General features: G+C 35.5%; 1 protein-coding gene across 2 annotated transcripts; it reads right to left on the minus strand.

Moving 5' to 3' along the window:
- Positions 1 to 96: 96 nt before the first annotated feature.
- Positions 97 to 20,340, minus strand: LOC141912604 (protein O-mannosyl-transferase TMTC3-like). Of its 2 annotated transcripts, none has more exons than XM_074803909.1 (20): positions 20,248 to 20,340; positions 17,804 to 18,001; positions 16,242 to 16,378; positions 8,137 to 8,218; positions 7,187 to 7,301; positions 6,823 to 6,938; positions 6,218 to 6,390; positions 5,554 to 5,809; positions 5,136 to 5,284; positions 4,850 to 4,936; positions 4,624 to 4,761; positions 4,413 to 4,537; positions 4,191 to 4,294; positions 3,953 to 4,108; positions 3,780 to 3,866; positions 3,622 to 3,695; positions 3,394 to 3,514; positions 3,183 to 3,287; positions 3,013 to 3,096; positions 97 to 2,826 (listed from the first exon to the last, which is right to left on the minus strand). In XM_074803909.1, exons 2-20 carry the CDS (start codon positions 17,990 to 17,992, stop codon positions 2,551 to 2,553), a joined length of 2,574 nt encoding a protein of 857 aa, XP_074660010.1. In that variant the 5' UTR covers positions 17,993 to 18,001; positions 20,248 to 20,340; the 3' UTR covers positions 97 to 2,550. The 2 variants fall into 2 exon arrangements, with proteins under 2 accessions (XP_074660010.1, XP_074660002.1); XM_074803901.1 differs by lacking the exon at positions 20,248 to 20,340 and adding an exon at positions 18,775 to 19,355.
- Positions 20,341 to 20,510: the final 170 nt, after the last annotated feature.

Below are 20,510 nucleotides of genomic sequence, written 5' to 3' on the forward strand. Positions count from 1 at the left end.
GACTCTCAAATTGTCATCGAAATATTAGGGATTAAAAGTCCACGATGAAAAAATAGAAATAGACTAGAATACGGGGATATTTCGTATAAAACAAATTTTATTTGATTTACTTGAGCATTATGCGTCATTTAGAAAGTCACGGTCAGGATCCTCTGTAATCGTTTCATAACGTACCTACAGAACTAATCCCCTCACAGGGACCGGTATAATACACATACTGAGGTAAAACATTCTTTGCCAAATGAACAGTAACTCGAGACACGTAAATGAAACGAATACAGAATGACCCAATATAATTCTACTCTTTAACAAATAATAATGAAGTGACAAAGAAACCGATCAAAAAGAAAACTACTCAATGAGTTCATTTCGATAGTTTCTGACTCAAATCAATCAATAAATAATAATAATAAGATTCAGAGATTCTTTCCCTTTTCCAACAGAGCGGATTTATTAAGGCCTATTAAAACACCTCAGCTAAATAATATTTTACTGAAGATATTTTAATATTCATATTTTTGTTTCATTTATCATGTTTCAAAATTAATCTCTAATAAGAAATAAATTTCATAAATCGTGTTTCTTTACTTAAGATGCACAAGAAAATTCGAAAATATACCGATCACCCCCCTTTACAGAGATAAATCTAATTTTGACATGAAAACGTACCATTCTGTCTAGTGAATTTAGTTCAGACAAGATCGGAGTTCATTATGAATGTTATATTTTGAGATCTATTCTTTACAGCAACTATTTGTCGACAAGCAGCTAATTAACATAAAACAATCAAATACTACAATTGCACACACAATTTCACAAACATTCTGAGTTTGAACAACAATATCGAAGAAAATACAAAAGTCTATCTACAGTGGAACCCCAATCTGACAAATCCACCCAAATAATTAAAAATATTTATCAATTTTCATGGCTCATTGCATGTATGCATTATAAATTTTGTGTCTTAAAGCGCGATTTGAAGTTTGGAATAATGAAATTCGGCTGTACTAGACTATATTTCTCCTCAATTTGCATTTGAACTGCCAGATCATAGCGGTAAATATTTTAATTCCTAGATTCAAACCACCCAAAATTATGAACGAACTTATTACATACTTTGCTATATGACAGCAATAAGGGTGTTGCCAATGACATTTTCAAAGTGAAAAAAAATCGACAGACACATTTCGCAATTACACGCACACGAAAAATAAGCACGTACTATTCTATAATACTATATTTTTGCATGCAATATAGTAAAATGAATTTCCACAAACCTTCATAGCAAAATACAATACAAGGCTAGTACTAACACATGTATATCAATATAATAAATAGACAGTTGTCTAATCTATAAAAAAAAGATTATAAGCCACATATTACTAAGCATTAAGCACCTTAATGAATTATTATCGTTAAAAATAAGAAGAAAATAACAAATACACCCTGTTCACCGCTGGCTTTAACCATTCCATCCTGTTTACAAGAGATGCTTCATGCATAGGCACAGACAAGACGTTATTAGAGCAAGCTTAGATAATAGAATACCCGGTAGATGTCTATAGCAGACATACCGGTAATGCAGAACAAGGTATGACCACCAATAACACAATCACCAAGTCTAGTGTACTCAGAATTTCTGGTTGTTCATATTTGTTGTCGAAACATTCTCATTACCACAAGTACTAATTTCATTTTTAATGAGACAGTTGTTTTAGATATACCCTGTTGTTTATAAGTGAGCCTACTTAAAGAGACCAAATTTAATACATTTACTTGTTGAGTTTTGTTAACTAGTGCAAATATGAACTAAGATTACTGTATTAGTTATTTTTGTTAGTTTGAAAAGCTAATATCTTCACTACTACGAAAGAGATGACAATTTTTAAGCAGGTTCTTACTACTGAAAGGAAATCCTTAAGCTTCATAGACACAATGTTATATCTTCAATGGTATTCTTTCCATCTAAACTTTTAGAATCATTTTATATCAGAATGTATAAGCAATTAATGTCAGCGATGATAGTAAGGTTTACATTTTTAAATAAACGTTAACAATCAAATCTTTCAGAAGATATGTTCACGAAGGAGCCAGTGATAGCTCTGTATCAGGTGTGATTTTAAGCATACAAAATGTAGTATAAAATTACACACAAGGATTACTTAAGGAAGCAGTTGATATCGCGATCTGAATATCATTAGATATAGAGCTGCCACAGAAGACTAGGTCCAAGTTACTGACTTTACCCTCAGGGATCTTTTTCAGTTCAGTCTCCTCAGTTTCTCATTATCAATATCATGGTAGCTGGCTAGTCCATAGTCTAGAAACAGGCCCCAACCCATTCCTCAACCCATTCCTCAACCCATTCCTATTTCACAGTAGAATTTGTTTGTCAATATTCTTATATTTACGAAGCAATACTTACACGTACCTTTAAAAAAATGATGTAGGGTATTGCAATATATCTACATGAGAAATGCATAGCAGATATTAAGTGTTTGTCAGGAGATATGGTAATAATATATAAACATTTATACATTTGGTCCACTATTATTTAGCACCATTGCGTGTTTTCTCAGCATTCGATTGCGAGCTGCTCGACTTATGTCCGTTTCTATTCTGATTCATTTGTTTTTGAGCAGCCGCAATTTTTCCGCGAACAATGTTTAAATGATTTTCGATGTATTTCTCATGTGGAGCTAAACGCAATGCGTGCGTCAGGCATTTTTCCGCTTTGCTCAGTTGCCCCTGTTCGAAGAAAACGACGCACAAGTTGTGATTTGCTTGAACGTTGCCCGGATCATTTTGCAATATTTGCTTAAAATTCTGAAAAAGAATCAATTCAATATGAATCCACCTATTCTACAGGCATAGTCAATCTTAATTTCAAAAGTACAAAGGCACTGAACTATCAACCTTATAAGCTACACAAATTCATTCATATAATTCTCTGCAAAACTAATCTATGGAAATCGTTACGGATTGAAAACAAAACTTTTTTCAGATGCTAACCTCCTCAGCAGCCTTTATATCTTTTAAAATATTAATGTTGATATCTCCCATTAGAATCAAACCCTTGGTGTGATCGGGATAATACTGTAAGATAAGATTGATGACGAGATTTAGTTCGGAACCTGCATAATATGATGGTGTAAATAGCCGATGCTTGAGCTAGCATATACCTTTAATAACTGTTTTAGATACGGTACCGCATCCATTGGTCGTTTGACATCATTATTCAGTAAAAGGGCAAGGTTGAATAGCGCACTCCTGAAATCTGGTTTTAACTGAAATGAAAAAAAATTTCATTCATATTTGACCAAAATTGAATGAATATGCATCTTTAGTCAAACCACTTGCACGTTAATTCTTTCAAGGAAATAATACTGATACCTGTACTGCCTTCTTGAAATAGAACTCAGCATCATTCAATTTCTTATCATCTGTAGCTAGCATTCCCAAATTGAAGTATAGTTTAGCATCATTAGGATCTTTCTCCACTAACTTATTCAGCCTATGAAAAGTTAGAAACATTTAAACAAGTTAGAAGAACGACGACTACAACTAACGGCCATAAATATTAAAACAAAATTCATAATTGTTTGATTGTCTGTGAAATACCTCTTATATGCAGCTGGTCTCATTCTTGGATCTCCAGTTTCTTGAATCAAAACGGCAGAATTAAATAATGTTTGCTGCAAAATAGAGGGAGAAAAATAATTTTTCCAAAATGCAAGCCTAAACATGTAATTGCATGAATCATAGAATCAATAACAAACCTTATGTTCAGGATCAAATCGCAAGGCTTCTTCAAAGCATTTAATCGCCTCTTGTGTCCTGCCTTGCTCAAGAAAAACAACGCCCAACTTCAAAAAAACAATAAGTCAACAATGGTAACATCAAATTATGACAACATATCTCAGCGTCAGTAAATCAATTTATGGGAACTTACATTATAGTGAACATCAGAATTGTCTGGTTCATATCGTAATGCTGTTTCATATTGCTGTTGTGCTTCAAGAGTTCGATTCAATTTCAGTAGCACGTCTCCTCTGTTGATATAAGCCTGTATCCAATCTGCTCTCATGCTGATCGCTTGTTTATATAGCTAAAATAAGGCAAACCCATGAAACCGTACAGGACAATTCAGCAATAAGGAATACTTACTAAAACCTCAGAGATTTACTTACTGTATTTGCTTCTTCTAATCTTGAAGCATTCTTGGAGATCAGATTTGCTAAATTCACAAAAACATTCAAGTGATTTGGAGCAATCCTTGTAGTGTAAGACTGACCTGAAAGAACAAATCAATATTTCAAATAATCAGCCTCTCAAGAAACATTACCCATGAGAAAGCTGGATTACCAAATGAGCCAACTATGTTTTTTCCAAGTCATATCATGATATTTTACCTGGTTTTACTGGGGGCATCAATCCCAAAGCAGTTCTATAAGATTTCTCAGCGTCTGCATGCTGTTGGAGATTATTGAAGGTTCGTCCTATATTTATATGAGCCCCAATATCATCTGGCTGGACACTGTATGAATAGAAAATACAATGTCAAAACCTTTCCTGATGAAAAAATTAAAGATCTATCAAAGCTATTTTTTGTGAATTTAATACCTTGCTGCCTTTTGGAAATAATTGAGAGCTTCGCTGAATTGATCCTTGTTTTCTAAAGCATGACCGACATTGTTGTATAATTTGGCATTATTCTTGTTCGTCTTCAAGGCAGCTTTAAACAAACTATATTCTGACTCCCTACAATAGCAGTGAAATGCAAAATTTGTCATCTGAAGTAGGTGCTGCCATCTAACAATGTCCACGAACTCTATACTAATATTCTTACCAGTCATTATTTCGGACGATCGTTTTCATTGTGTGAGTTAGAATAAGAATTACCATCAATGCCCATAGGATTTTCTTCAACTTTTCACTGATATAAAAATGTTCAGATTTATAGATATAAATGTACAAAATGATCAAAACATCTTAAACGTTAAGAATTACTAAGAATGTTACTCTTTTCTCAGGGATATTCTACGCATCTGATGAAAACTGTGACTGAATCTGTGATTTTTTAACATAACCATGCAAAAAGAAATCTCAAAGTTATTTCGAGTTGGCATACTTACTTCTTTTTCACTATTATTTCAAATCCGAGGGCTACTAACATTGTGAATCCCATACTGGGCGTATAAAGTATTCTTTCAGCTACGACGAAACCAACCGGGAAGAACAGATTGGAAGCTGGTATAAACGGCAGAGTCATAAATGATAAACACTGAAACATAAAACACGAGACGACTGCACAATCAAATCTCACACAGTAATAACAAACAAGGAAAGTCTGTGAATACAAAGTGTTCACTTTCAGCGTGTGCTTCAATCCAAGCAACCGTGATTTTGGCTAATAATAAATGAGCAATGCTTCATGCAAATAATAAGACATTCATTTTCATAATAGAAACTGCTGAAACCACAAGTACTACACCAATCGTTCTAAATTACATGGCAACTTCCATATTTGGCATTTACGAATAGCAAACTAACCATAATGATATTTTTTGGACGTGTTCCATGCTGCTGCGTTAGGGCAAAATGAATAAATTTGCCGAGGACAACGTAAAAGGCAATTGTGGCAGTATTGCGGAGATCTAGTATTGACCGAATGACAGGAATAGTTCCCATTGTCCAATCACAGCAGAGTTGCGATGGATCCAATAACAACCAGACATTCACGGGTAGTAAATAGTTGAACGTTAACTGACGGGCAGGAAACGGCGACACCGATGCCGGATTATCAAATCTACAAGACAAATATCAGAGTCATTGATTTATTGGTTAAATCTATGAAAATGCTACAAATGAATTGGCAATAGATTTATGTATAAGATATGTTAAAATTTTACTTTATGAAGTGATTTATACGTTAGAATTGTTGATGAAGTTAATGAGCGGTAAATGGTATATGAACTTTAGATAACTCTACCTCAATCTCAAATATCTTAATTCAAGGTGTTTTTTTCAAAGGAATTTCATAACAGCATGTTTTAACATCATTAAACTCAACAGGAATAGCGCATTGGTGCTTGCAACGTTTGATCATAACTGCCGTAAAGGACTAAATCCAAAGATCAAAGTACTTGAAGTGTGAAAGATGATGTTACTAACGGAAATCCTGTTGACGAGAACTCTAGCGTGGCTAGTAACTTACCTTGTAAAAACAGGAAGCTGAGCTCCCATGACTTTGATCCTTGCAAATAGTAGAAATATTGTGCTTCCAACGAGAAATCCAGCTCGTATGACAGCTTCCCTGAGCCATGGAGGAAAATGCGGTTTACAATGCATGAATGAGTTCAGTACACGCAATATCTGTGGAAATGTCATCTGGAAAACACGCAGAAAACAAGACTTTCAATAAGGTTTCATGTTTGAGAAAGTGAAAGATACAAAACAATCATTCAGCCATAATCTTAAAAGAGAAAATTTTAGCTGCATAATATTCATATCCCAATAAAAGTAGACTTCTCCTAAATCGGTACTGTTTATCTCGGTAAACAATTAATTCAGCGGTTTTGTAAGCAATTTCTATCCTTAACACTTCTAAATTCAATTTCTAATTCGGTAAATGGTATAGTTTACTGAACAACTGCAAACTCACTAAATAACTACAAACATTTCTAATTGCCTATTTCTCATAATTGCATGGGTTTTTTGCCATTTTGCCCAAATTAAAGCACATTTAAAAGCATTTTCAGTTAGAAAGAGTTTTTCTAAGGAATCAAGGAATCGTAGGGACCCTGTAATGATGGAACTTACCTTTTGCGTAATGAATACTTCATAAACACAGCATACACCTATCACAGTTATACCTTGCTCTTTACAAAGCATCGCTATCGTTACTAATATCACAGTTAAACACAAATATTTCCACCCTGAAACAATTAAAAATAAAACTTCACATATATTTCTAATTCTTAAATATACGCCCTTTTTTAGTTACGCAACTATCATTCTCAAGTAGCTATCATACGGTACTGACAACACACGCGATATATGTAAAAAGTTTTCAAGAACGCTTGTTAACTACTTCATTCGCTCGCAATTTCTATTTGATCTAGACAAAGACATGTCTACACCACACGAAATTTCGTTTTGATACAGGAATTCACACATGACTTACTCGTATACGTTTTGCCAGATTTCGTTCGGCCTCTTGTTTTTTGGGCATAACACATAAATGCGGCCAGGAAGAATACGGAGGACAATGCCTCAGCTCGGCCGACGACCCCGGTAACCTGAAAATCACCAAAAATATCTCGCTTTCAACAACATATTTGGGGAAATACGAGGTTGATTGGTTCTCAATCAGTTGCGTGGAAAAATTACAGTCAGATTTACACCATTTGTCCGCAATTCGATAGGGCAAAGAAAATTGCGTTGTGTCAACGTCAGCAGAGAACGATCAAAAGCAAATTGCAAAATGATACATAATACGCAGTTACAGCAACTCTATACTAATGAGTTTTTGTTGTGACTGTCGTGATAAATAGTATTGATTGCTACGAAAAAAATGACCTCCCCGTTCAGAGGCATCAATATTCTACAGCTGTTACAACCGCAGCGTGGGTTTGATTCCCAAACACAGTGTGTGAAGAACACAGTTCACAAATACATTATCAAAGCCTGGCTTCAATACCATGGGTGAGATTTTGGGGTGTGTGCGCGCTAATTCAATTGTAAGAAAAACCCTAGGCTTATATTAAACTAGTCTATAGCCGCAATCACGCGAGTGTTTTTTGCTCAGGCTAAATTTGACCCCATCAAAAATGTCGGACCAGCCCCGAGCATGGGACCAATCATTAGGGAGTGCTGTTTCCGGAAGATACTCGTCTTGCTTTGTCATGGCATTGTTTATTATTGAGGGAGTGGTTTCTGAGTGAACTATGCTCTCTCTAATTAGGCATGGGCTTATTTTACACGGGTCTGATCCGGGCCGAATCATCTTTGTTTAGTCGTGGCTTATAGGACTACTGGCCCCTATACGAGTAACAAGTATACTCGTATTTTCTTGAGGGGTATTTTTCGACCTCAGAAAAAGTCATTGGGAGGTAGTAACCAGATTAAACTTACTGCTTCTGTATGAATAGGATGGACAGCAAACAGAATACTTGCTAAAAAACTTGTGCTTTGGCTGAAAAACATCCGACACATTCTGCAAAATAGAAATTTTTAAAACAAATTTCATTCAAGACTACAAGATGATGCAATTGAAGCTCTTAGCTTTGCCTGTTAAAAAAAATTGTTGAAATTCATGAAAAGTCTTCTGAACTTTTAATTGAATGTAACTGTCGAGGGAAATAAATGAGCGTGACAAAGTACATGAAATGAAAAGACTTCATGGATATTAGACGATATTCACTCATTAAAAAACAGATACTAATGCAGCTCTTAAAAGCGCTTTTAGTCGATTTCCCTCAAGAGAATTTAGGAATATATTCATTAATCCATCGGTTTTAAGAACGCTTAGTCGGCAAATCAAACGAGAGCCCGTGCAGCCAAAATAATGAGCACAAATACAGACGCAGCGCATAAATCTGTAATTTTCCATTTAAGTACGACGAATGTCAAATTGCACGCCATTTGCGAGCAATTACAAGTTCTGAAATTAATGGGAGTGCATACAGCAGAGCTATGTCACAACTACATGAGCTGGCGACAATATGACTTCTTAATGAAGCCGGAAACAACTGGTAGATGGGCATCGAGCACGAGCAAACAGTATTTTATTTGCCGTGTACACCCTGTATACAATGCGCAAAAATTCGCTTCATAAATAAGGTATGTTTTCCACTACTAAAGGTAACTGGAAAACAGGGCATTTTTTGCGAAGGATTCAGACGCTTTATTTTTACATTTCATACTTTCTCAGCCAGACAAACAATGCGTATATATACATCTCTATCTCTTCCATGATGATAAAACAAAATAATCCAAAGCAACTGCAAAATACACATATCTCCTTTCAAAAAGGAAGGAACAGTTGCTCGAAAGAATCAACAATCTAGGTTGTTGTTGTTATGAAAATACACGTTTCTCTGCTTGAGAAACACTTAAGCGAAAATACTAATTTAGAAGGGACTCAAACATGATGCACAAACACCGACCTTATAAAGCATGGGAACTAATTTTCTCCATCCCCCATATTCATAAAAAGCAATTACAGCCAAACAACAGTGCATTGACCTGCGTGACAAGCCAAAATGCATAATATACTAACAATATGGCAATTGGGCCACAAAATTAGAACCTTGGAATACACATTTCACTCAATAATCTGCCATAAACAACGCAAATCAAAAGGGCAGAAGTCCATGACTAACGGTTCCGTCTCTAATGACAGGAGTGTCGTTTTCCTTCAGGAGCGTCCTTCAAGGCCAAGTCACCCTTTCTTCGCTCTATCTATTGTATATCCATAGAAATCTAGGTATTTAGGTGTAATAAACTGATATCTAGTAATCTGCTAGTAGCATCAAGTCTTTCTCAAAGATAGAAGGATCGAACACAACTCCAGTGCAAATAACATATTCAACATGAATGATTTATATTCAAACAACTGAAATTTCAGTCCCCATTGTCGCAGTATTTTGTCAGCCATAACACATGTTGTTTGTTGTGGGTCAATACGCACCCAAACTGATAATATTTGGAAGGAATGCGCATCAATCATTGATACAGATATCAAACTTGATTCAATCATATCAGATAATAAACCGTCTCATATATTGTATCACATCAAAATATGCAGTCAAAGATCGTGTATTATTGGAATGGGCAAAAAATTCAATGGCCTAATATAAAGAAAATCTTGAGGTCAAAATTAGCCACACACATACTATATTTTCAAGTTTCTGGAATTTCACGAACCATCATTGTTGAACAAAGTCGAGTTCACGAATGCCGAATGATTTCCCGGTATAAAAAGTCGGATTAGTAGCGCAGTGATCTACAGTTAGTGATCTGATGATCGATCATCTTATCGTCGCGGGAGTCATCTTATAACACGACACTTCTTAATCATCATCATCATCATCTAAGGATCATCGTGTCTTGCTCCTTGAGTCGCTTCGCATGAGAACTGTTGATGAAACATCGAGCAACTCGTCCTAGTGCGTATACATCATATGCAAATCCTTCGACACGAAAAAGAGAGTGGGAGAAAAAAACCCGAAAAATTATGCGTTATAGAAATTGATGAGGTATTCCTGCATATTGAATCCATTTAGACGTTTTTGCCGTGAAAGTTGTGGCACAGGTTTCAGAGTCGATTCATCAATTATACAACGGTAGCACGGGCATGAAATTGACCAACCGCTGCCGCGATTGCGAAAAGAACATCCATTCAATCAGTATTCGATGCAATTTGTAGCCGTATCATGTACTAGAAAGCCCCGGAGCCGACCCCGTTCGCTCGAAGGGTTCCTGGCGTTCTGCTCAGGCAGAAAACTGATAGACGCCATGTTTCCGATAAAAGATAATGCCAAACCAGAAAAATAACCGTAGACCCTCTATATAAATGAGGATGGAAGTAGATGCGGTAAACAACAGATAAGTGAGCATAGGCATAGGCATCACTTTAGATCAGCAGCAATAAGAGAAATCCTGAGATCGCCACTGGCAAGGGTAAATCAAATGATAAAAAAGACTCATTCTTTTTGTACTGTACATAAATTCAATATTGTCTTATCTACAATGACCAGAAACATACGCAATTCAGATAATGCTGCGGGGAACTGTAAATTTTCTGATAGCGAAGAAGAGTTTCGAGATTCTCGAAGAGCGAGAAACGGAAATTCAATTTCGTTTGATCCGCCGCTGACACCGTACGTTCAACGCAGTGAACCGTAAACATATAATGAATCACTAATCATTTTATCGAAGTGCTTATCGATATAAACCTCGTCCGCTACGTATCAGCGTAAAACAGACACGCATTTCACACCCATAAATGTGAAGAGACTAAGCGTTAAAAACGACTTTCGGTAATTGAAAATCGATGGGTGTTTAATTCATTCAAGCGGAAGAATAAAAGATAGTGAAAGCCTGAAATAATGATGCGCGAGGCGAGGCTTTACATCATAGCCATGATCGATACATTATTTTGAAGAAACTAAACGAATTGTGCCTTTTGAATTTCATTTTATTGATAAATTATTTGGCAGTAAATAAACATAAAGGCAGCGCGATGAAAATGCCTTAAAATGAAGGTCAAGTCCCGTTGAAATTCTCATAAAATGGTCTAATATTAATAATACTGTTTACATTGCTTTCACGACAAATTTTTCTATATTAACAATAAAATATTAGTAGTGGGTTCTTGAGAAACTACCAGTCACCACTTATCTGCACCTGGCTGCATGAGGTATGGACAACTGTTTGCTCATCGAATGCAATTGAGAGTGCTCAAAAAGAGAACGCTAACGCTATTTTCGAAGGCAGATCACGAATTTATTGTGTGCACGGCATTTTTGTCCACGAAAACGCGCGGGATCAAATAATTTTCAGTTATTCCGATGACTATTCACCTGTCACACCACTGTATTAAAAACATTCATATAAACAAATATTTGTTCGCTAGTGACCAAACATCGAAACGTGTGATTCTATAGTTTCTGACAATAAATAGGCCATTTAAATATCCAACAAACGCCGACCGCTATGCTGCTATGAATTACCCAATAGCATTGACATTCAAACTGCACCCAAAATTTAAAAAATTCATCCCAAATTAAATTCATCGCAATTATCAAATGTGACCATGCAGATTCATCAAATTCCTGGTATTGAGTCATCATTCATTTGCATATAGAATTCATCCAGAATTTTGTAGATTGTGTTTGTGGATTCGAAGCTGCAGCCTGTGAAAGTAGGCCAAATCTGGTGAATTTGAAAATGATTCTTAAATTTTCTAAGTCTTCAGCGCCCGCTGATTACTAATATACCTGATCTATGAAGCACGCCGCACGGTGTATTCGATTAAAAACAAATAGAAGACAGGGATCTACTGACAGTATGCCAATACCAGTGGCATTTTAAATCAAGAATTTTCTAATTAAGAGCCCTTCTTGCGCGGGGGAGGAAATAGATTTCTCTGAACGAATAAAGCGAAAATTTATCATCTTCGAGACACGCGAATAAAGGGATGAGGGTTAAATGCATTAGATGCGATGCATTCAGTATCGTGATTAATTTAGTGAAGTTTATTGTGACAGATACTGCTATAATTGAGTCTATGAATAATTGATGTATGGGCTCTGGAGTTGAAAAAAGCATCAGCCTCTCTACTTCTCTCTCCCCTTCCCTCCGCTGGAAACTAAATCATGTTTGAATAAACTCATTCACTCTATTACCCTATTTCCGTATTCGTATCTTTAATTTCGATATTGCAAATGAACATCGCTGCGTAACACACAAAATATCAAAGAAATTAATAGGAAGTTATTAGACGTTGTCTTAATCCCTTCTTATTCAGCCAGAGGAGACTAAAATATCAAACATCATGCGAGGTAAATCCGCAAACATTCCGAATGAAGATTTTTTGCATAGATGGCTGATATCATTTTTTTCCCATTTCAGTGATGAAAACATCATTTACACAGGAGTAACGCAAGGAAAGAATCTTCCTTTTTTTACAGAGCAACAAGCTTCTCTACAAAAAACATTCGAGTTGTCCATCAACTGCAGTATAGTTGATCGGGTCCGCATATGCTGGTTTCCCATGCTTATACTACTATCCGGTAAAGAATAAGAACACAGGGTAAGTAATAATGCATGAGGAAACAAACAAGACCCATTTCCTTTTCTACGCTTTTTACTTTTTTTAGAATAAAGAAGCATAGAATGGTAGATAGTTTTCCAATGATAGAAACATAAGAAATGAAGTTTGAAAGATGATAATACAAACAACTAACTTGAAAGTTTGACGACGCCTTGAGAAATAACGCAGATATTGCTTAAAATTGTCGACAATAAATAATATGATATCAATCATATAATATCAAGGATCAATAAAGTTATTTTGGATTTGAATATATCGATAATTGAATTGAATTGACAACCAGTCTAGCCCTGATATATTGATGAAGTCGTGCACATGCTCTCAAAATAATTAAGCTCATTAAAATCTATCAAAAATAAGAGTAGTTACAAAAAAAGTAAAAATTCACAATTGTAATTGTTATTTTAAACCGCCAATATTGATGATGTAGTGCACACTGACTCAAACAGAACCCCTTAAATAACGCAATGGCCTACTAGGTATCAATGTATATAGAATTATCGTAACGGTTTGAAAGATGGTTACTGTTTTTTCGAGCAAGAAGAAATCTTAATCAATATTTCCGGCCTCATCCGTGGACCCGATGGCGTTTCGATGAAAATGATATTTCCTTGAGAAGATCATCTGCCTAATTGAAATATTCACAGTCGTAGAGGGAAATCAAGTCTACCTCAACGCCTCCGATCGAATTGAATGCTCTTCGCTCACAGGGGATGCGACGAGAAAGTCAAGTGTCACGCATAAATGTTAGTCAAATGATGATATATATCAGTCAGGGGAAAGATAAATCAATCATCCTCTGATCGGTGAAATTAATGAAGCGAAATAATACTGATAAATCACATTACAGCACACAAACTAGAATCTTTTTCACACTCAAAATAAACATGCATATTTTTGACACATGCATCATATCCTACGTAAAAACCATTTAGTTTCGAATATTCAACCGCTGACAAGCCTGTACATTTGAAATCATAAATTTCGAAACAGATATTTCTTCATCTCAATGCTATAGGTTTGTAAACATTTCTCCAGTCTCCAGGACATTATTCTCACCAAGGAAAAAAACACATCTGGAAAAAACTCTCAGATAATAAACTTCTGATATATATTGGCAAAGAAAAAAACTATATGAACCATGAAGAAGAGTAAACAGTTAGAAGCTGTGGGATTATATTATGTTGTTTAGTCTACTGATTAACCATGTAAATACCCTGCTTCTGCGCGAGATACGCTTCACTTCGTCCTAAATTGAAAAACCGACTTCATCAACAACGTTCTCGTAAATATTCTCATAAAAATTCCTAAAGATGTAATATGAATTGAATCTACAGGCATCTGTGAATCAAAAAATGGGTGAAAATAAAATCATAACCTGTAGCTAGACAGGGAAATGAAAGCGAACGACCAGAAAAAAGATCCTGAATATCCCTGAGTAAATGAGCACAAATCTATATTTTATGGAGAACATAACCCTAAAAGAATCTATTCTAATCGTAATTACCACATTTTCTTATCAATCAATTGAAGCGAATCATCAACACTGAATCAACTGTAGTGGAGGTCTCTAGTACGTTATCTTCTGTTACATACTACGTGGCCTGTTATACAAACCGGTAAATCTTTCATCGAGAAATTACCAGTTATACCACTGTTACATGTGTTTTCGCAAGGCTTAATAGTTTCCAACGAAAAGTCGGGGAAATGGAGAAATACGTGTTAAAAGTTTGTTCGGTCTAACGTGAACAGAGATAATGAACATGTCAATGTTACATTATCCTGACTTTTCTTCGAAGAAATCTACAAAGGATTTGATGAGGTTTCAATTACTGGTATTTTAGATTAATCGTTTGAAGTCACGTTTCGACTTCCCACGGTAATTCTATCCGCGATGAAGAATTTGATGAGGTTTCGATTATTCTGGTTGGTTTTGTAAGGTCATTTATACCTGGTAGAAAATGCCAATACGCCCTCGAAAGAAGAAATCTGAGCGAAAATCTTAGCATTCAGATAAGATAAGATTTCTGCTTTAGGATTTTTCAGTTGTACCTAAGTTAATTACTGTGGCGAACTAGCAGGTGAAACACAGAATAAAACATGGAGAAATTATAAATAAAAATCGGATATTGACAACAATGGCGCAAAGAAAATCAAACAACTTTGCCTTGACGATGAATAGGACGTCCAACTGTGGATTTCCAGCTGACAAGAAACTTCCATCCCGAAGCTAGTCTCAACCCCCGGAGTGGTTCTTCCACGTATGCTTGTGTGGACAAAAGCCGTACATTCATGATCAATAACTAAAATCAATTATTTCTGCATTCAAGTTCTCAGTGTGAATTAGCTGGACACTATCTATTATCATGCGTGCAATGAGCGTTCACGGCATGGGCAGCTTTAAGCCGAAGTGTTTTTAGTTTTGGACAAGTCTGAGTGTACATAGCTATTGTCGAGCTTCATGTGGGGGTATACACAGTTTACATACATTAGGTACACATTAGAGTGTGAAGCCATGAGACATACACACAGAAAATCAAAAGCTTTCATAATTTCCAATTCCAAACATGTATACATTCATAGTACATATATTTCAGAACCATAAATTAGAAAGTAAAAAGAGAATTTAGAACTTAACAATGTGATCATTGCTCCAAAATGAAATACAAAATCTTATTTTCTTAGCAACAAATTTGGGAAAATCCATTTGCACAAAAACCAGAGATGAAAGTGTCATTAAGGAATCAACCATATGGAGATTTCTACGGTACACACGACGAGTATAGTAAAGTGTGTTCAGTGGGAAACAACTGATGGAAAATGACATTTCCACGAGCATTGAAAAGGCGGAAGCCTCGCCGAAGGGCTCCACCACGTCATGACATCTTCTGTCACAATACTACAAGTCAGCCACTCAAATCATGGGGATTTGTGTTCATGATTTCACCATGTGTTGTGATATAGAGCTGGTCAAGATGCATCCTCAACGCTTTTTGAAAGCAAACCGGCGCACACCTCTTCATCAAAGATGTCATTTATATTGCATTAAAATATTGACGCGAAAAGATGTGAAGAGCTATTGAAAATCTGTGTTAAAAGAGAAACTACTGACTCAATATCGAAGTTGTGTGATCAGTTGCATGCGCGCTAAAAACAGCGAATACGTATTAACACCCAGTACAACAGAGAAGCATGAAAAAAGTGGTAAAATTAAATCAGTTTCTCTTCCTGCTGCTATTTTTCCTATCTTCTTATTCTGAAAACAACGCAGTCGACCTTAATTGCATTGGATTTCTCAATTGGAATATTGGTGATATATGAGCATTCCAAGACCATTATCTGAAGATAAGAGCGTTCGGCAAAGTTCGGTAAATGGTCTTCTTAAAAAATATGCACATACCTTAAATACATGATGCAAACGATACCATGGAGTACAAGGTTGACCAGATGATATGACATGGGTTCTAATTCACTAATAGCATAGTTCAAGCGGAATGTTAATACACACAAAGGCCGATATGACTTATGGCTTCTTTCCTGAAATGAGAAAAACACTTCGCTAGTCACTGACATAGGGATGAATATGACCTTGGAGTTATAATTTGACAAATTATGACTCCAAGATATGACAGACGAGAAATCATTTGAAGAATCGCTAACTAGCTTCAACCGGCATCAACTGCACTGAGGATGTCATGAGCTTCAAACGGCATCAGACTGCACTGAGGATGTCATGAGCTATCTTCATTTGCCTTAATCATCGTGATTATCTACACCGAACACAAGTCCATTCATCGAAAATTTAACAAAGTTATAAAAAGAACCGTTTTTACTTTAAGAGCGTTGAAACGGAAAATATATTTCATGACATTTATGTGTATTTTATGGGCTCGAATACTTGATAGATAGGTCATACATTTTTATTGAACAGTTTTATTTTTATTGCTAGTTTGCCTACAATAATACAACACTTTCATTTGCAATTCTAATCATTCGCAAATAATATATTGTCATAAAACGAGCGCATATTTTATGATGGTCCTATTGTTATTTTCACATTTCCAATGCTTACGGTACGTCACCTATTGAATTCAATACATTTAGTTACACCGGCTTGACCCTACACTGGACTTTCGGAGTACAATTCACCAGGTAGCAATGGCTACCAGCTTGAAATACTTTGTCAAATCATGAGGAGCCCGTGGTCAAAGGGAATTTCTACTCCTTGTGGTGAGAAATTGCCATTGAAATTGCAGAGGTTGTTAAGAACGAATGGCAGTTCTACCTGGGTAAAGGACACACACACACTTGCTTAAGAAACAACAAGACCACGGAACCATAGTTAAGAAGCTTAGATTTCAAATGAATAACAACGCAATGCTGCGTAGAACACAACAGCGGACTTTCTATACAGTCACAAATTCAATCTATATCACAATTTGCTGATTGAATTTTCGATTCGCGGATTCGCTAATCGATTTTAGTCGAGTAACAATGCACGACTTCCATCGAAATTATGCAAAATTTGATGTATAATCATCGCATCTACGTCGACAGAACACTTACATTATGAAAGCAATCAATTGAGTGACAGGCTTTTTGTGGATGAGTTACAAAAACCGACCAGCTAAAGCACCACTTCAAAGGGGGTATATATATCGGCAAGAATGCTTCATGTTTCCACGAATGTCAAAACAACGTGAATAGATTCAAACACGCTATAAATGTGTAATGTCGGCGACGAATACAAAACTGGATCGCAAACAAGAATACAGTCTTTAACACATGTTTTCAAACCTTCGAAACTTGAAATGTGTTGAGCAATTAAATAGTTCTGAATTTTTGTTCGGGATATCTTTTATAAGCCAGGGAACTTTCGTGATCTTTTTCGATTTAATCGGTCTTATAATCTATCACTGCCTTAATAGTATAGTTAAAAGAGATTGTGTGCACAAGACTTACCTTATGCATCGGCGTTCCCCAAAAATCGTTCCAGAACAGATTGAGAAGTGGCGTATATGGACGCAGGTCTTTGTTTTCTTTAATTGCTGATACATCATCGAATACGAATCCACATTGTAATGAATTATAATAGCAAACGCATACAACAAGGAAAACTGTCAATGAATAAATATTCATCAAATCCATCATTTGAGAAGCCTGAAAAACACCAATAACAACACTATCAAATTTACAGAATATTAACTTAAAAGTCGATTGTATCATATCTTCAGTTGGGTCATATGGACAAGTCAAACTGGGATAGGTTAAAATTGTAAAATTCAAACCTTGTATCTGTGCTTTTTTAGAATACCAGGTAGCTTTCGAAACAAGACAAAGCCTTGAAAGTAATAGGCCTACAGCCTAGGCCTACAGCCTAGGCCTATTTCTGAACTCCTGATAGAGAAGCGACTTTGAAACCCTCAGAATAACATGTGTTCAATGACTAATCATTAAGAAATATCAAGTAATGACATTGATAAGAAAAATATAGTGGTCATGTATTACAAGCTAAATGTATATGAAAAAGTACACATCTGAAACCTAACTTCAAACTAGGCAAACACATTTCATCTATCAATTATTCAGTTTAGGCCTATGGAAATGACAATTATCACCATAACACTAAAACCAATGAATTATACTAAGAAGAACCTACAATAAGGGCACCTATATTCCTACAAATACAGACCTGATATGAATTGCCTTTAATCTATTAAATACACATTTTGAAATTTTTTTTCTTCAGTAATTCATTAACAGAATACTAGTTACTAGTTTGTTAGTTTAAAAACAAAAAGCAAACACAAATTAGTTGGACTGACATAATCAAATCTAAATGCTATATCCTTTTTAAACACAGTAGCAATTTAGCGATATAGAACTAATGATACATAAAATTGACCTAATATAAAAATATATACATTACCAACCTCCTCATTAAGACCTTTTTTCGGTGCAATAACCAAATTGTTATTAATGATAGAACGCTGTTTTCGATTATAAGTGTGATCCCGTTTCATTTTCACGTGTTGGTAATAATTAAATGTATCCTAATTGAATATTGCTATTTATCCTTAATAGAAGTCGTAAATAAATCCGTCATTTACGAAACGCGCATATAGGTGTAGACAGCTAGATCGGTGTTGACTGTTCTCAACTGGCAAGTCTGGTCAACTCTGCTGAATAACAACAATATCGTGAGCCAGGTTTTCTCAAGCACACGCTGGGCTACCTTATTACTGGCGCTTCCTGCTGAGTTATAAATATGAACGACCATGCGTACAAGTGCGCTACTGTTCGCATAATAAAATATATACCGGGATGTCGATGAAAGCTGCAAAAAACATTCTTTATAGGATCCTGCAAATTAACGCATACACACACACACAATCACACAAACATTATTATGTATATGCTTAGTTGTTGTTCGCATATGTAATTAGTGGCAAAGGATTGATCGAACTTCGAACAACAGTTTTCCACTAATGAATGCTAATCCATGTCTATTGAAGGCATGCCTGGCACTGGTTCTACTAAACACTGTCGCATACACACGTCATTATAACGACGCACGACAACTTTCAATGGATTACAGTAGGGAAAAATTTAATAGTCGCTTCACTGAAGGCTTAAAAATAGTCACAAAACACAGAAATAATCAACCATAATGCTGTAATCAGTGAGCCAACTGCCTTCATTAATCATATAATTCCTATTTCTAGCTAAATTTAGCCTGAATTTGCTCGTTACCTTTTTAGCTATCCCTCACGTGAGACTGAAAATTGTTTAATTTTTGACAAAATAAAAATCTACATTTTTCATTAGATCCAGGCACTATGTATGGCAAAGGGCCCCAGTGCAGGTTATTGAGTCTTATCAGTAATCAATGGATTAATACAATCAGAAGGCATATATAATACGACCATATAATACACTTTACTTTAAAATAGATAACTGTATATAATATTTCAAATTCATATCATATTTCAAATACCCATGCCATTCTAATTACATTACCAGCAATATTTCTTCACAACCCTTATCCTTTTACCTCATAATTCATATATCCAAAAATATCTACCTTAATGTTTGTCAATATTTTTGAGAAAATGATTGAAGAAATATAAAAAAAATAAGATAAAAGTATCAAAAATTCATAAGGAAATGAGAAATTGTGTAGAACTACTATTTTACCCTTTATTTAAAGGATAGCAAAATGAGAATGACAATCTCAAAGAATCTAATTTAATTAACGCCTAATGAAGTTAAATACATCGGACGTAATCCAAGCAGACTAATTTCTTGCAAAAAGCGTCATCAAAAAGTGATTTGTTTATCGTTCAGAAGTTAGAAACAGCTTTAATATGAATAGAAGTTTTAGAAAATGTGAGCTTATAACATACGTGAAATATTCCTTCGTAATTGACAATATTTTTAGGCTTTTTTATTCCTTTTTTCGAATTAAATGGTTAGATGGCACATATCCAGTCGTCGCAGTAGACGCCATCGCTAGGATATTCGGACGGTGTTGCCATCTATAGTTTAATGGTTGCAATGTCCAGTCCATGAGTCCGAATCTGATTCCGGGAGTTAATGCCACTCACTGTAATACCGCTATGATATTGATATCGATTTACTGAAATAGCGAATTCTGGAAATAATATAC

This window comes from Tubulanus polymorphus, chromosome 1 (genome assembly GCF_964204645.1).
Source record: "Tubulanus polymorphus chromosome 1, tnTubPoly1.2, whole genome shotgun sequence".
In the NCBI taxonomy this organism is placed as follows: domain Eukaryota; kingdom Metazoa; phylum Nemertea; class Palaeonemertea; order Tubulaniformes; family Tubulanidae; genus Tubulanus; species Tubulanus polymorphus.

Excerpts from the sequence above, each read along its gene's own strand:
- LOC141912604 (XM_074803901.1), bottom strand. The coding sequence starts at position 18,864 with ATGAAACGGGATCACACTTATAATCGAAAACAGCGTTCTATCATTAAT. Across the intron at positions 16,379-17,803 it reads GGGGAACGCCGATGCATAAG|GAAAGAAGCCATAAGTCATA; the intron begins GTAAGTCTTGTG and ends TTCTCATTTCAG. Across the intron at positions 3,867-3,952 it reads ATTCTGATGTTCACTATAAT|TTGGGCGTTGTTTTTCTTGA; the intron begins GTAAGTTCCCAT and ends GTTTTTTTGAAG.